Source organism: Micromesistius poutassou (genome assembly GCF_964030765.1).
Source record: "Micromesistius poutassou genome assembly, chromosome: 7".
NCBI classification, from domain to species: Eukaryota; Metazoa; Chordata; class Actinopteri; order Gadiformes; family Gadidae; genus Micromesistius; species Micromesistius poutassou.
This window is the reverse complement of record NC_140277.1, coordinates 12,786,285-12,803,339: the sequence shown is the minus strand read 5'-3', so window position 1 is coordinate 12,803,339 and position 17,055 is coordinate 12,786,285. Positions and strand designations below refer to the sequence as shown.

Here is a 17,055-nt window from a genome sequence, read left to right as displayed (position 1 = left end):
TGTGTGTGTGTGTGTGTGTGTGTGTGTGTGTGTGTGTGTGTGTGTGTGTGTGTGTGTGTGTGTAATATTATTGGGGGGGGGGGGGGGGGGAAGGACGTCTCCGAACTTTCTTCAGTTGTTGACAGATTAAGCACTGGGTTACGGAAAGGTACAGCCACATTTAAGTCTGCGACCGGAATATTTATTGCCTTTTTTTTATTGTGTATATACTTGCACTATATATTTTTTACCATATTGCATCTTTTGAAAGTTACTCAGATGAAAGTCTGCAGTCTGGAAAACTGCATTTATAGTTTAAACCTGGTGTATAAGAATCTATGGTGGTAATCAATTGACTGTTCATATTGGCTGTTACCCTATGGCCCCATTGTACACCAACTTTCATATCATTCAAATAATAGAATTTCATTTTATTTTTTTATGTATTTTAAAAGACGGCATTTAATAAGGAACTCCTTGTTTTTTTTATATGCCTTATACGTTCATCCAAAGGTTCTCCATGCAGCGGTATCTCTTTTTATAATCAGAACAGCATAACAACAATATTTGTAAAGCAATATTTCTATAACTGTGATTTTTATTGACCTGTTTTTGTATAACGGTATGTAACACTGAAAGTAAAGCTTCTGCTTTATTGAGATACGATCATCAATAAATTGAAGTTTATTGCCGAAAGGTTTTGTTTACCTAAAATGAATCTCATGGAGTGGAACGTTGTTTTGGGAATTTAGCGAAACAGGGACATCTACCGACCACTCATAAATAAAGCTGGACGGACAGTCCCAAATCTCGCGATAGGTTCTGTTGACGTACTAGGAAGTTTACGATTCTCCAAAGTTTACACCACACACGCATGGCACTACGAGAGACCGAATCGACGGCGTTTACATTACAATGTCCTCTGTTTTGATAAACGCACTTTTAACCAGCGCACCCAATTATGACATCTTATTTAATAGTTTGTCCTGGCCAAAGGACTCGTGGCCAGAAAAGGAAAGGGTAGAGGCACTGACAGCTTTCATTGAAGGAATTGGACAGCATTTAGCCGGTACATCTGCAGACAAGGTTGTGTTTGAAAGTGCGAAAAGACAACAGATCGTCACAAAGATTGAATCAATCATTTGGGATCAGTGCGTCCCCTTCCTCCTAAAGATATCCAAAGAAAATGTCACTGATAAAAACCTTGCCTTTCAAGACTCTCGTCCCAGACAGAGCACCGCTGCGGCGTGCAGACTCCTGGGCGTCTGCATCCCTCACTGTGGTGATGATGATGTAGTGGGGCGGCTGGCCGACACGGTCCTGCCCGCTCTGCAGGAGGACGACGCCGACGGGAGACTCCTCAACGTGGAAGTTGCCATTGAAGTAATCGCTGTTCTTTTACCGTCTATCACCTTGGATAAACAACTCACTCAAACGACACTGTCGTCCGCTCTACACTGCATCCGCACGTTGTCTGAGGCCGTCGTCTCCAAAGTCACGGTCAGACTGCTCCTGACCCTCTTGAACTCATGCAAGCCCGGGGAATGGTTAAGTAGCACACTTCAGTTCACATTGGACGAGCTGTTCACCTGGCACCGGAGCGACGACACTGCTGCGGTGACAGAGCGCACCCTGCTGTGTTTGACGGTGCTGTCAGATCACCTGTTCCCTCCCACTGACCTGCAAGCGCAGTGTCAGGACCTCAGCCTCAGCACCACTCGACCTGACGTGCGATTAGCCCGTCAGTTCTGGAGGATCGTCCAGGCCGGACTGACACACAAGGACAACGTGTGTCGTAAACGGGCGTTGTATCTGCTGAAAAGATGTGTGGCCTTTTCGGAAGAACAGGGAGCTGAGTGTCCGACCTGTCCATCAGAAGAAGGTAAATTCTTTCTTTCTTTTTTTCCCTTTTCTTGAACAATATTAGTTTGGTTATATTATCACGAAATTATCTTTCCAGGGGTGTCTTTGAAGTTCACATTATCTCATTTAACATGCAACTGTAGATGAGCTATTGTTCAGATGGTCGCCGAAAGACAGCCAGTTGCTCCGAGAGTTCTGGGAGGACTATGCGCTCGTGATGGAGACCCTGGAGGAAAACCAGGCAAGTGGAGCCTCAACATTGTTATTTATTCATCCACAGCCATTATAGTTGCAGTACAGATGCTGTGTTGCTAATTTATAACACTGCTATTACAGATCCACGTCGTGCGGCCAGTGCTCAACAGAATCGACGTGTTGATCCAGACAACCGCCACGGATACCCAAGGTGAGTCAACACGCACTTAAACATATTAATAAGAACAAAATAAAAAATACAAATTGGAGGGTTGGGGTGTATTATCAACACCTTAAATCGATGGGTCTTGCAGCGTCGGGCAGGGCCTGCTGTCACCCCTCCTGGCTGCTGTGCGTGTACCAGCGCATGTTCGACAGTGAGAACAAGTCCCTGATGAGGGAGGGCGTGTACCACCTGCTGGACCTGCAGGCCCTCCGACAGCCCGCCTTCGCCACCGCCTTCTCCCAGGTGCCGGTCAACCGTCCCGTCGTCCTTTGCAATTTCAAGCTGACGTTTCCATTCATATATGTTGATATACATTCATATGTGTATTTAAGAATTATTTTGATGAGTGTGATGATTAATTTCTCTTTCCAGTTTGTAGTCGGCCCCTTCATGGATGTATTGTCTGAGAGTTCACTCTTCCACAGGTGAGCATATTATTGTCCAAAATAGAATGTGATTTATGTGGAAAAAGCGAATGCCTTAACGGCTAAACCAGCACATTGGGTGTGGTTTGAATGTCTATCTGTTTCTTGATGTCCAGGGCCGCGGGACAGAGCATAGGGGATTGTCCCGAGCTGGGCGTCAAACTGTCTGCCTTTCTGACGTCTTTCTTCAGCAGCCTGCCATCAGAGGAAAGAGGTGGAGATATGCTGTTTCTGTATGGACATAACACTGCTATTGTTCTTTATGTTAATCACAAAGTGTGATTTATTAACCTTTTGGGCCTACTTATTTATCATTATCATCAGTGAAATATATATAGAGAGCAATATGTTGTTTTTTAGTTATTTAAAAAGAACGACTTTTGGGTTCAGTGCATAATCGATCCAATAACCAAATTAATCTCAGATGCTGCGGTTACACACAAACACACAAACACATGTTTGCCAAGTACAATATACTGTGATCTAGAATGCCGTCAAGGTCCTTAATAATAATAATAATACATTTTATTTTTGGCGCCTTTCAAGTCACCCAAGGTCACCTTACATAGAGTAAAAAGCATAAAAGAACAACAACAAAGCATCAAACATTTTTTAAACCATACAGTGACCAGTCACAGTGAGTATGCCAGGTTTGATCAGGTGGGTTTTGAGTTTGGATTTGAATGTTGTGACAGAATCTGATCTTATGTGGGGGGGGGGGGGAGGAGTTCCATAGTCTGGGCCTTAGCCTTCAACTCATGTACTGCACCCCCCCTTCCAGGCGCGGTGCTGCTGCAGTTGATCCAGCGGCTGGGCTCCCACCACTGGTGCGCCGTGCCCGTCCTCTTCCTCTCCCAGGCCCTGTCCCGCCTCCCCCGCAGCCCACTGCTGGGCGGCCAGGGCCTGCAGGCCCTCAGGTAGTCTGAGCACCGCATCGGGAGCACAGAGGGGCCGCTTTCTAATCAGGGTTTCTTTAATGTCATTATTACAGGTGGTTTATTAGACGCCTTTTATTCCACTTTGGAGTTAAGTACAGAATGTTACAGGTTGTGAAGGAGCCAGCAGCCCTAGTGGTAAAACCCTTGACCAAGATTTTGCTTACACACTAATACACTAATATTAGCTCTTTGCTAACCTAACCCAGCCCCTATTTTAACCCAGCCCCTATGCTTACCATAGATCATATGCTTACCTAGCTCATATGCTAACATTGCACCTGTACTAACCTAGCTCCTATTCTAATCTAGTCCCTGTGCTATCCTAGCTCATGTGCCTAACCCATATCCTTGGTGGTGCAGTGGGTTGATGTTGTTCCTGTCGTGCCACAGGGAGGTGTTGCAGTGCACTATGGTCACTCACCCGGTCCTGCTGAGGGGAGCGTCCCAGTGCTACCTCCTGAACAGCGCCCTCTGTCTCACGCAAGTGGTAGGACAACCTATGTGCTGGGTTGATTTCGACCAATGATTCTTTTGTGAAAACTCTAAACTACTGAACCGTTTTGGAACAGAATTGTGTGCTTTTCCATTTAACTGTATGTTTCATTCGCTTTTATTTTGAAAGGAGGCTGTTACTCTAGATGACGTCTTCAGTTTTTTGACGCATTTCCATGCAGACGAGTCACTGTGTAGAGGGACACCTCTTTGGAAACAGGTAGTGTGTGTGTGTGTGTGTGTGTGTGTGTGTGTGTGTGTGTGTGTGTGTGTGTGTGTGTGTGTGTGTGTGTGTGTGTGTGTGTGTGTGTGTGTGTGTGTGTCAATGTATGTGCACAAGTTTCAGTTAAAAGACAAAAATGTACCCAAGTCTTCTTTAAACTGCCACTGCCACCCCCCCAACCCCAGGTGGCCGCCTGGCTGTCGGACAATGAGGGCAACTTTAAGCCCAGCGTTGAAAACAGCACAATGCAAAATAAAGGAACCATTAAAGCATACGTCCAGTCTGAGATGCACTCCTTTCTCCAAGTCCCAGCGAGTGCAGGTAAGAGGGGCGAAGCAACTCAAACACAATGCAGGGGCCAAGTAGACTGACAGATTCAGAAGCTCACTGCCCCACACACCACTCTCACTCACTCATTGACTCTCTCTCTCTCTCTCTCTCTCACACTCACTCACTCACTCACTCACTCACTCACTCACTCACTCACTCACTCACTCACTCACTCACCTACCTTACATACACACTACATGCTTGCATCGACGGCTGGGGGCTTTCTGACGTGTCCATGTGTTCTCCCCGGGTTGTATCACAAAGGCGATTTCATTGGACAGTGTATTGGGGTATATGTGCACAACGTGATCTGATTGGCAGACGGATCCGTCACCGCCCCTAAAAGTAAACTAAACTTTTCACGCAGGCCACGGCAACGGCAACAGAACGGACGGACCGTGTAGTGTGAATGTAGCGTTACTCATTGACTCTCTCTCTCTCACTCACTCACTCACTCACTCACGTCCCTTTCTTCAGGTCATAGTGAAAGGCTGCCGGACCCTAAAGAGGCGGATAAGCTGGCCAGGGCGGTCCTCCTGTGTGTTGATATGGAGGAGGAGGCGGCAGGCGGAGGGCCGGCGGTCGAGGAGCTCCTAGCCCCCCTGCTGGACACCCTGGGCAGGCTGAGCACCAACGCCTACCTGCCCCTGCGCAAGACCGACAAGAGCCTGCAGCTCGTGCTGCGGCTCTTCCAGCTGGGCGGCGCCCCAGGGCTTCCCGGTGACGGGCAGCAGCCAGGTGGGTGACCATGACGCCCCGTGACCTCACGCAGGAAGTTTACCTGCTGCTGGAGGGCGGTGGCTGCGGTCAGTGTGAATGCAGCCAGTTGTGACTGCAGCGTGGGCGGATCCGGCGAGAAAGTCTGATGGGGTTTAAGGAAGAAAACAAACCTCATGGTGGATGGAAATGAAGGGGCTGTTACTCAGGAGAAGAAGCGTTTTAACACCTTAGTGCTAAATGCAAAAAAAAAAAAAAAAATTAAAGAAGTCTGTATACATAATGTCCCCAAAAACATCTAAATATATGATAATAATAAATAGACGATAAACATATTTAAGAGCTCAATTCAAAAGCTTTAATTTTTTACATGTACTTTTTGTACTTTTGCAGAAGACACGCTATTGTTAACTCTGAAGAAGCTGGTTCTGAAAGTGGTCGACTCTGTCCAGGACTTCATGCTGCGTCGGCTGTGCGGCGAACTGCAGGAGGTAAGAGGCACGACACGCCAGGCCGCGCGCCCCCCCCTCTCAGAACTACAAACACGGGAGAGTCCCCCTGCAGCGGCACCCTGACATCCTCTCCCTCCCACTGTGGACAGCTCTCGGACGTGGGCCGGGCCGAGCTGTATCTGTGCGTCCTGCGGCGGCTGGTGCTGCTGTACGGCGCCGCGCCGCAGCACAGCGACGACATGCAGCGGACCTTCTTCCCCAAGCTCGTCCGAGTCAGCCTCGACGTCCTCACCAGCGCCACGCCACAGGTGCCCGAGCTAGGTGCACACGGCGCACACGTCGAAGAACACACAGGCTTGTTTATTCAATGTGGCTATAGGCTTTTTCTTTTTTTTTCTTTTCCACCAGGCTCCTTCCGTGGCCAGCCAGGTCACCCGGGCGGTTGCCATGGCGTCGCTGGCCACGACCTGCGACCTCTTGGAGCGGCGAGCCGCTGACTGGAGACCCGAGGTCGTGTCTGTGCTGGTGTCTCTCCAGAACTACTTCTACAGCCCCGCGTCGAGTGCCGCCCAGAGCCAACTCTCCTTGGGGAACGTTAACCAGACCCTGCTGAAACCCACGTCCGGGTTGAGGTGAGTGGATTTAAAAGATATCATCCTAATAATAATGATGATGATGATCACACAGTTTACAACGATTGTGTTCCTGTAATTCACATCCCTCCACCTAAGCAGTGTGGTATTTGTTTAATGATCGAAAGCATTGCAGGCCTTTTTCAAAGGGCTCATGTCGTGCCACCACATCACAAGTGGGCGTGTCCACCAAGATATATGAAGGATAGATGAGCAACGTTTGCTACAGTCCACCGGGTAGGCTGGTAGACTGATCTATCCAGCACACATCTAGGTGGACACGCCCACTATGAAAATCATTCCTTCCCTGTGCCAAACGGCTTGTACCAGCTAATCACACCCAGACCTGGTGGCACGACATGAGTCCTTTAAGTCTTTATTTCTAATGAGAGCCAGTCTGGCCGTCGTCGTTGGTCTTAGCGTGACAGCGTATAACCCGGCCTGCCGTCTGTCTCAGCGACGCGGGCGTGCAGGCTCCCCTGCTCCAGGACTGGGGCCGCACGGCCGCCCACTTCATCCGGGACCAGTGGGCGTGCCTGGGCTTCCTCAGCAGGCAGGCCGGCGCGGGCCAAACCACCCCCCTGTCGGATCAGACGCTCAGGGCCGCTCTGGGGTGCAGCGTGGACGCCCTGACTCTGTTGCCCAGCGGTCTGGTTCTGCCAGTGCTGACGTTCATGAGTACCGCACTGGCCCAGGTGAGCGCCTGGATAGTTTGGTCGCACGCAAAAAAACACTTCAAAGTTGACTTTGAAGACACTTTTACATTGTCGTTCTATACAGTTAAATAATCCAAAATGGTAAGGAAATACATCATTTCGTGATCATTAAAAATAAGTATTGGGCTGGCATCAGAATGCATCGTTGTCGATGAATGAAGTTATGGTACTGAAAGTCCCAAATCATTGTAATTATACCGAAACCTAGTGCCACATCTCGCATGCGCTGCGGGCCATTTCAAACACACAAAGCCTTCACGCAACGACAAATTGTTTCACAATAAAAACAAAAAAATGACCTGAAAAGCATTACCACCAACACTAACTAACCAACAGCTCCTTTGCTTCCATAATGGAGGCCGTCATTGCGATGGGACGATGGCACGATGTACAAGCCCCTATATGTATGAAATACAATCTAGAAATGTGGTGAATGTGTTCTACATGAACCCCCCCCTAGGTGGCGCTGTGCGACGAGGATCTGTGCGTCCACGCCGTGACTCTGGGCTGGGAGCTGGTCCAGGGGTTGACCCGCAACCCCCAAGAATTCTGGCCTGCCCTGAGGGGCTTTGTCGGGGCCGCCTTCCACCGCAGCCTCCTGGAGCTGGAGGAGAGCCAGGCGCCCAAGCTCACCTCCACCCTCAAACAGGTGACGCACCTCCCCCGACAGTCACACCGGCTTCAGATCAGCCTATGGGTATAGATTCAGAGGGTGAATGACAAAAAAGGTCACGAAACGGGGGGGAAAACGTTAGTGTTATTTTGGACTGTGTTGTCATGGCAAATGTTGTTTTTTCCAAATGTGTGCCTTCTGGTCCAGATCTCGGCCGAGCTGATGGCGCTGTCCCAGGCCAAGACGGGGGTGATCAACGTGCTGGTCGAGCACTGCTGCCGCTGCTGGCTTCCCACCGGTCACCATGGCGACGAGGCAGCCATCGCCAGCGCTCTCCGCTACGTCCACGTGCTGACGGAGGCCTGCGTCTACGGGCCGGTGTACCGGAGGGACGTGAGGTGGGGCTCCGGCGGTGCACGCGGCGGCGTCCCGGATCCTTCCCGGGGTTCAAAACGACTTGTTTTGATTTTCCTCTGTCGTTTTGTTTTGTTGTTCCGCAGGCTGATCCAGGAGGTCCAGACCTACGTAGAACAGCTGGGAGAGGAGTGCACCGTGAACCTAGTGGTTCCTGGGTGAGCCGCTGAATCTATTATCCATTTTTCCACATCAAACATGAGTATAAAGTAGACTAATTAACCATCCAACAATGATGAACAATTGTCCTGAATGATTAAACTGCACCATTCTGTTCCAACATGATATTATGATTAGTATTATTTCAGGAAGAACAGCACTTGTCTTTGTACGAGAGAGCTGTTTGTGGATCAATAAACATTTCAATTTCAATTATGTTTAACGAAAAAAGAAATATGGGTTTAAAGAAATATGGGTCATGGGTCATTTGGAAAAATACAGGATTCTGATTAAAGGCTGATAATACATGTTGTGCCACTAGAGGCCCTTTTAGTCACACAAATGCAGTACAGCGCGTGTGTGTGTGTGTGTGTGTGTGTGTGTGTGTGTGTGTGTGTGTGTGTGTGTGTGTGTGTGTGTGTGTGTGTGTGTGTGTGTGTGTGTGTGTGTGTGTGTGTGTGTGTGTGTGTGTGTGTGTGTGTCCAGGGATAACCGGGACGATCAAACGCCGCGTGTGTGTGCGCTAGCGCTCCTCAGTCATCTAGATCCTGCCAGGCCACTGCACCGGAGGCTTCTGGAAGAGCTCACCACGCAGCTGATGCAAAAGGTGCCGGCGGGCTCAAACAAACGCACTCTAAAACTAGAGTGCTAGGACTCTATAACCGCTGCTCCTACAAATGTGTACAGTAATCCCGACCTCCACTCTTATTATTTACAGCTGTACCGATATAGTAACAGTTGCAAACATAGCACTTTTGATGTCTGTCGTATCTGTGTCATATCTCGCCTGAAAGTACACAACTAACTACACCCCCTCACCCCCTCCAAACCCCTCTCATTTACCCCCCCCCCCCCCCTCCAAACCCCTCTCATTTACCCCCCCCCCCCCCACCCCCCTCACCCTAGGATAAAGACATATCAAAGACAAAGACGCGTTACTATAGCAACTCCCTGCAACACCGCGTGAAGAACCGAGTGTGGCAGACCCTGCTGCTTCTGCTTCCTAATCTCCAAGAGGTAAGCCCCACTGATTGGCTCCGGCACTCTGTTGGAATACATTAATTAGCAGTGAGCTCAATGCTGTTTTTGTGTGGGTGTGGGTGTGGGTGTGGGTGTGTGGGTGTGGGTGCGTGTGCGTGTGTGCGCGCGCGCCCGAAACATGAAGCTTTTCCGCCTTAGGGCTTAGGGTTCTATAGCAGAAAAGTGCTGGCGTCACAACTCTTACTCCTACTCTTACTCTTTCTCCATGAGCTCCAACCGTCTCTGGTGTGATAGCTTCTGTTGGACGTTTCAGATAGGACCTGTAGACAGACACGACAAGAACAAGTTCCTCCTCCATTTTGGTGTTTACAAGGGTGAGGAGAACCGCCTTCCTCAGAAGTTTGGATATTTCCAACTAGAAGTGCTGGGAGGGACAGCACAAAAATGGCGGCGCGCTCTGGAAAAGGGCACCGGGTGTAGTGTCGTAAAGCATAAAAATGCTCAAATAAATCTTTAGAAACATTTAAAGCCTGTGTCAAGCCCGGTGTACTTGACATTGTGCACCTGAATAACAAACAGAAATGCGTGTCCTCTAGCAGGGTTTCGTGGCCTCTCTGCTGGGCGATGCGTTCGCAGCGGGGTTCTGCAGTAACCAAGCCTCGGTCAAGTACCTGATCGAGTGGACCATGATCCTCATCCTGCTGCGCTACCCGGAGCACATGGAGAGCTTCTGGGGCTGCTTCAGCATGGTGGGTTTCATCCATCAGACCTGCATGTCTCCTAGGGCCACTGGGCGGTCCTGTAGTTCCATTATAAAGATGTCCCTCGCTGCCAATGAAATCCCACAGTGAGATTTAAGGACATGTTCTGCACATTGTTTCTGTTGCCGTTCAGGATCACGAGAAGACCAAGACCAGCATCTGCACCTTCTTGTCCGTCGTGGTGCACTTGGATCTCATCGTGCCCAAACTGAAGGATAAGGTCACTTTGGAGTTTTATTTAGGTTTATTATTTATATATCGTTATATAGTTTCATAACATAAAGCCAATTTGTGCAACTCCAACAAACAAATCCTTGTTTCTATTTAAAAAATATCAAGCCACAAAACGTCCGGTCCTCTCTCAATGTCTCTCGCTCTCTCTTTGCTCGTCCGCCACACTTCCAGGGCCCTCAGTGGCGCCGGGCCCTAGACGTCATCCTGCAGTGGTGCTTCAGCCACAACTTCAGCGTGCGTCTGTACGCCCTGCTGGCCCTCAAGAGGGTGTGGGGCCTGGCGGAGGCCCGGGCGGAGGCGGAGCGGGCGGGCGACGGCCTGGGGGGCCTGGCGGCCGTGGTGGAGGCCTGCCTGAGCCAGGCGGAGGCCATGCAGAGCACTGGGTGAGCGGCCTTGATTGCGGTGTGCAAAGCCAGCCTCACAGATTGACTTTAGATGAATATCCGGGGAAAGTCTGATGGCGGGCGAGCTGAATTCGGGGGGAACCGCCTTGGCGTTTCATTTTCTTTCGCTTTTCGTAATTGTTTCTGACCGATGCTGTTGCTGGAGGTGGGGAGGTTCTCTTCAGTAGAATATCTCTAGGGGGCGTAAAGGGCTCTTTATGGTTCCCACATTCACGCAACGCAAGGGGGGTTACGGACCCCTTACGTCCTTGCGGACCCTCCTTGCGTCCACCGCCAGGGCATGACGTGCGCCTCCCAAAAATTGTAACCTTCCGTCGAGGCGACGCAACCGCAAGGGGCTGTGATTGGTCCGCTCACTCAAACCCGACGCAGGACCATAAACGTTCACGACTACGTCGAAGCGTCTGCGTGGTCCTTGCGTTGCGTGAACGTGGGACCATAAAGAGCCCTTTACTCTGGCCGTTGTTTAGTTTTGGGTTTTGGGCACTGTGCCTGGGCAGTTGTGCTGTAACATATGGGGGGATAGGGAGGTGGTAGTAGGCTAGGGTGGGGGACTCCCAGCGTGGCAGTATGCCTTGATCCTCATCTGCTACCTACTGACCCATGTCTCCATACACCGCTCCCATGTCGCTTTGGATCAGCAACGCCAACAAGAACTGGACCAGGATTCAGGAGCACTTCTTCTTCGGCGCCTTCCACCCCACCAGGGACTACAGCGTCGAGGTGGGGAAGCCGCTTCTTAAAATATTTATTATTTTATTTTATTAGTAACTTTGCCTTTATTTTCTCACTTTCTAAAATGCATTTTTTTTTTAACTCTGCCTTTCTAAAATGTTTTTTTTAAACTTTGCCTTTATTTTCTATCTATTTGACTTTTTACTTAACTATTATTTTCTTTTATTGTATGACAATGTTTATATGTGAAGCACTTTGAGTCTGCCTTGTGTATGAAAAGTGCTATATAAATAAAGTTGCCTTGCCTTGCCTTGCCTTCTGGTTGTCGCCGATGGACGCGGGTCGACGATGTGCACTAAAATCGTTTTTTATCTTGCTTCCTGTCCCGTCAGACCATACTGTACACTTTCCCCAGCCTGTCGGAGTTGTCGGACGACGAGTGGATCCCGATGTGGAAGTGCGAGAAGACGGCGGTGTTCTTGGCCAGCCCGGCCCTGCCCCTGAGGAACCCCGCCGCGGACCTCCGCCTACTCCAGCCGGGGGACTGGATCCAGCAGGACAAAGGTGCACCCCCCCCACCCTCCACCACCCAGCACCCGCCCCCACCCGCCCCCACCCTCCCCCACCCAGCACCACACCATACTGTACTGTTACAACATACTGTGCTTATGGGTTTATTACACCTCTGTGTGGAATAGCCGCCATAAGTACGCGGCAATTGTCTTCTACACAATGTATGTTGCGTATTCTGCGTGTACAACAGCAAAAGTATTTCCCGCCATTAACTCAGGGGAATCTTTATAACGTGAATGGGACAGTGCGGTGCAAATGAACATATTTGAGAGCTTACTGCGAACAAGTCAATCCCCAGTCGTCTGCAAAACAATGTTTCCACCGAGATGTTAACCAGAAAATATAGCTGAAATATGCAATATGGGCCAATCACAGTCCCTACAGCCTCTCAGTGTGTGTCGATACATGGTGCGCATAGACACGTACCCCCCCGAGGTATAAGTCTCCCAATACACTTTGAATCCCACTGTCTGTTGCCGCAGTGGTGTGATGTTTGCTGTTGCCCCCCCCCCCCCCCCCCCCCCCCCTACAGAAAAAAAACGCTTCACTCAGTGTTTTTTTTTTCCCCACATGGCTTCTTCAAGCTCTGCTAGTTTCAAGTATCTGAACTTTTCAGAAAGGCGCTGCTGTCCTCACTGCTGTTCATTTTCTGGCAACCAATCACATATCAGAAGGGGCGGGACTTGTCCCCCTTTGTAAACACGAAAATGGAGGAGAAACTTGTTATCGTTTTGTCTGTCTATCCGGAGCCATCTGGACATGTCTTGACAGAAACGCACAGAAATCCCACGACAGAGACGGTTGGTGCTCATGGTTAAATCCCCCCCCCCCCCCACCCCGACCCTCAGGTGAGCAGGACAAGGAGGAGCGCTGGGCCGACGTGCAGAAGAAGATCACCCCCTGGAGGCTGGGCATCCAGGAGCAGGAGCCGGAGCTGCAGCTGGCCCCCCAGCAGAGGGCCGCGCGGCTGGGGAAGGCCCACGGAGCGCTGCTGGTGGTGGCCTCGCTCATCGACAAGCCCACCAACCTCGGAGGTCAGAGATCTCCGGATGACTGACATCATGTTAGATTACGTGACTCCAAAATTCCCTGTACTTAGACTTTTTTTTTTTTTTTGGATATTCGTTAATCTTAGGTACTATTTAGGAATATGTAAAATAAAAAAGATGTAAAATAATATCCACATGTAAATGTGCTACCGCTTTGGTGATTGAGTGCTTTCCCTCTTCGTGCCGTTTTCTGATAAGCACTTGGAGAACGTGGATTGCGGTCGTTTGTCAGGCGGCACAATACATCTGTTGCCAGACCTTGGCTGTTCTTCTCCTTATCAGCCCGTATTCACAGACCTATCTCGTGTTCTCAGCCCATGCGGCCATTGTGCTCCCAAGTGCAGATTCATAAATGGCTGAATCCATTTAAATGTGTTTGTTGTGGAGATAGCCTGTTTGAAAAAAAGAAAAAAAAAAAGCCAATATTTGCATTGACTAATACGCAAGGTCTGTCAATGTTCATTATTATATCATCCAGTAAAATCCCCGGACAAATGTTACCGTTTCATATATACACATGTACAGCCTATCCTAAACTAATCTACTCTGCCTGACATTTCCTTGTTGGTATATTTAACTGATGCGATATGCCAAAGACGTTGAACTGCCTGAACCCTCCACCTTCTTGAAACCCCCTATGAAACGATCGGCACCTCTGCACAGCGGTTAACGTCCGCCGTGCGTCTTAGGTTTGTGCCGGACCTGCGAGATCTTCGGCGCCAGCGCCCTGGTGCTGGACAGTCTCCGCCACGTCGCTGACAAGCACTTCCAGTCGCTCAGCGTCTCCTCCGAGCTCTGGCTTCCTCTGCTGGAGGTGAGCGACGCAGCGCTCCAAAGTTAAAGCACTCCAAGACCAGCTTTAAAGGTCCCATGACGTGCCACCAGGTGTGGCATGGTTAGCCGTTACAAGACGTTTTGAAAATCGGTCCGTTATGACCATCACAGGTGGGCGTGTCCACCTAGATGTGCGCTGGGTAGATCGGACTACCAGCCTACCCCGTCGACTGTAGCAATTGTTGCCCATCTATCCGTCGCACATCTAGGTGGACACGCCCACCTGTGATGATTTTTCTGCAGATTTTCAAAACATTTTCTCAACGACTAATCACACCACCTAACCTGGTGGCATGTGGACCTTTAAATGCTACTTCCGTAAGATGGTGCTCAACCTTAAGAGCAATGGTATTTTAATCCGTTGAGATGTCATCGCGCCAGAGTTTCATGGTAGCCACTTGTGCATGCTCTTGTTATATTGTGGGGGAGACATGATTATTGTATTGGCTGAAAGTTAACATGGCCTCTATCCCACAAGTTGGTACTTCCATCTTTGGCCATCAAATTTTGATGTGTGATACACAATTCTTTGATGTTTGGTACTTGAATGTAAGGTATTTGATGTATGGTACAGTTTGATGTTTGCGACATGGTATTTTATGTACTTTGATGTTTTGTACATGGTTACTTGGATATTTGTTACATGGTTACCTCGGTCTTTCCTTCCCAGGTGAAACCTGTGGAGCTTACTGACTTCCTGCAGCTGAAGAAGAGTGAAGGCTATTGCATTGTGGGAGTGGAACAGACCGCTAATAGCCAGAGTCTTCAGGACTACCAGTTCCCTGAGAAGACCCTGCTGCTTCTCGGGTATGAGTTGAGATGAACAAAAAAAACGTTTGGGCTCAAAAACACAGGATCCCGCTTCCTTACCTATGAGTTGAATGCTGCTAAACTGCTCCTCTATCAATCAAATTCAAATTACTTATTTTTTCCGTTAGGAACTTATGTTTACGTTTGAAATGCATAACAAACTGTCAAACTGTCCAAGCAAAAAAAAAAAAAAGGCAGAACTTGGATCCGCAGTGGTGGTAGCGTGAACTCACCACTTATCACTCAGAACAAATAATCATTAGCACGTTGATTCTCCTCTGACATCTCTTGTGAAGGTCATTAGATGAGTCCACGTGCCCTCTGTGGGGCACATAGAAAGGCAAATGACAAGCACTTAAGGCGACGCAACGCTGCACTTTCAGTGGAGCCCTAGTGTGAGAGGCAGTGCATCAAATTCCCTCATGGCACAGCGAAGCGGCCAGGGCTCTAAACGGTGCCGTTGACCTCGTTGCTCCTGGCAGGTGGAGGTGTGAGCTGACGAGGCTGTTTAGCTCCATCCCAACAGTTTAGCGGTTGTGTTCCTTGGGGGACCAGTGCGTGATTCTTTTCTCTATTTCCTACCCTGCTCCCTGACCACCATGCCGAGGCCTGTCAGGGCACGCCGGCCTGTAATTGGCTGTCCCTCAGGAGCCGGGGGCCCAGGAAACATATTGCACAAAGAAATCCATACGAGATACGGAGAGAGCGGTGTCAGCAGATTTATCACCCAACCTGGGGATTATTGTCATAGCACTGAGGGGATTCCAGATCTTTCCTAAACGGGCAGGTCGGGGGTGGTTAGGCGTCTTGCTCAGGGATGAATACACAGGCAACAAGAAGACTTCATCAAACCCTATAGACACCTTTTTGGGGCGTAGATGGGAGTTGATGTTGCAGGCTGTGTTTTTTAACGCAGGGTATAAAGCAGTGCTCCCTTGTGTCACCCAAATAGCCCAGCTTGACTGTTCCCCTGGATGTAGGACGAAATGAAAAGAGAACCTTTCCTTTCTGCTACACCAGGCTAGTGACAGCGGGGGCGGGAGGCGGGCTCCAGCAGCCTGTGTGGGACAGTAATGGCTGTCGTGTCAAAGCGACTTCCCTCTCCCCAGCACAGCGTGTCCTGGCTGTAATCTCTCATCAGAGGACTGTGATTGCTTTAGATAAATGTAGCTGAACAAATTGGGCTTTCTCCCCCGGTCGGACTCCCCCTGTGCGTCCCCTTGTAATTAGGAAGAAACCCACATTATTTGTTTATTTGTTTATGATTGCTATCAATGCACAAGTATATCAGGGACTGCGCTGTGCGTAATGAGTCACTGAGCTCATTTGCATGTGTGTTGAGTTAGTTAAATTAATTTGGGCATTTGTGCCCCCATTATCTCTGACACTACGAAACAGACTTTTGGAGTTACGATCAGTAGAACAGACCAGACTTTTTCTGTTTCTCTGTAAGCTTCCATCTAGTTTTCAGCCATCCATCTTCTCATTAATGTCTCTCTCTCTCTTCCTCCCCCCCCCCCCCCCCCCCCCCCCCAACAGCAATGAGCGGGAGGGCATCCCAGCCAACCTGCTGCAGCTGCTGGACGTGTGTGTGGAGATCCCCCAGCAGGGGGTCATCCGCTCGCTCAACGTGCACGTGAGCGCCGCCCTGCTGGTCTGGGAGTACACGCGGCAGCACCTCCACCCCCGCTGACGGCCCCCGCCCCGCGGAGCACAACTCTGAAACATGGGCTTTTAATGAGTGGTGGCAACCGCCGTGTATCGCCCACCACTCGCTGACTCGCTGTTTATTCTTGCCTTTTGAACAACGTTTTTAAAGTATTACAAACTCACTACTATTTCCTGCTGTAAAGTTAGGTTATAATTATGGTTTTCATCAGACCGTTTGCCAAAACATTTTGTATTCCTTCATAAAGAGAATGTATTTAAGTAATTGGTTCTGCTGTGAATCCAAATTAAAAGCAAAGGCTGTTTCTCATTTTGTGTGAGGGAAAACATTTCCATGCAACTTTCTATCATTGATCCATCTGCTTCATGCAAATGCTTGTATTTTAATTGTAAGACATGTTATGCAGTGACTTTTCAATAAACGTATATATAACATGTAGGCCTATATTGTGTGTGTGTGTGTGTGTGTGTGTGTGTGTGTGTGTGTGTGTGTGTGTGTGTGTGTGTGTGTGTGTGTGTGTGTGTGTGTGTGTGTGTGTGTGTGTGTGTGTGTGTGTGTGTGTGTGTGTGTGTGTGTGTGTGTGTGAGAATCAAGTCAGCAGGTAAACAAAGAGCAGTCGCCCCTCCCGCGGCGCGCCGCTCGCATCCCTCCCTCCTGTTAAAAAAGAGGTCCGAAAATACCCGACGACGAG

The 17,055-nt window shown here is 49.4% G+C and overlaps 1 protein-coding gene across 2 annotated transcripts; it reads left to right on the top strand.

Annotated features, from left to right (window-relative positions):
• Positions 1-861: 861 nt before the first annotated feature.
• tarbp1 (TAR (HIV-1) RNA binding protein 1) lies at positions 862-16,690 on the top strand. Of its 2 annotated transcripts, none has more exons than XM_084470386.1 (29): positions 862-1,861; positions 1,986-2,083; positions 2,179-2,248; positions 2,352-2,506; positions 2,636-2,688; positions 2,805-2,902; positions 3,470-3,605; positions 4,017-4,113; positions 4,249-4,338; positions 4,527-4,662; positions 5,149-5,409; positions 5,782-5,879; positions 5,990-6,148; positions 6,249-6,472; positions 6,930-7,167; positions 7,649-7,837; positions 8,009-8,199; positions 8,302-8,373; positions 8,861-8,981; positions 9,281-9,391; positions 9,955-10,104; positions 10,250-10,336; positions 10,522-10,733; positions 11,396-11,477; positions 11,822-11,993; positions 12,851-13,036; positions 13,741-13,865; positions 14,556-14,692; positions 16,235-16,690. In XM_084470386.1, exons 1-29 carry the CDS (start codon positions 895-897, stop codon positions 16,386-16,388), a joined length of 4,869 nt encoding a protein of 1,622 aa, XP_084326512.1. In that variant the 5' UTR covers positions 862-894; the 3' UTR covers positions 16,389-16,690. The 2 variants fall into 2 exon arrangements, with proteins under 2 accessions (XP_084326512.1, XP_084326511.1); XM_084470385.1 differs by having other exon boundaries at positions 9,952-10,104.
• The last annotated feature ends 365 nt before the right edge of the window (positions 16,691-17,055 follow it).

Bases quoted from the DNA above. Each gene is read 5' to 3' on its own strand.
- tarbp1 (XM_084470385.1), top strand. From the start codon at position 895: ATGTCCTCTGTTTTGATAAACGCACTTTTAACCAGCGCACCCAATTAT. The intron at 2,084-2,178 runs GCAAGTGGAGCC...CTGCTATTACAG, and splicing joins AGACCCTGGAGGAAAACCAG to ATCCACGTCGTGCGGCCAGT. The intron at 5,410-5,781 runs GTGGGTGACCAT...GTACTTTTGCAG, and splicing joins CGGTGACGGGCAGCAGCCAG to AAGACACGCTATTGTTAACT.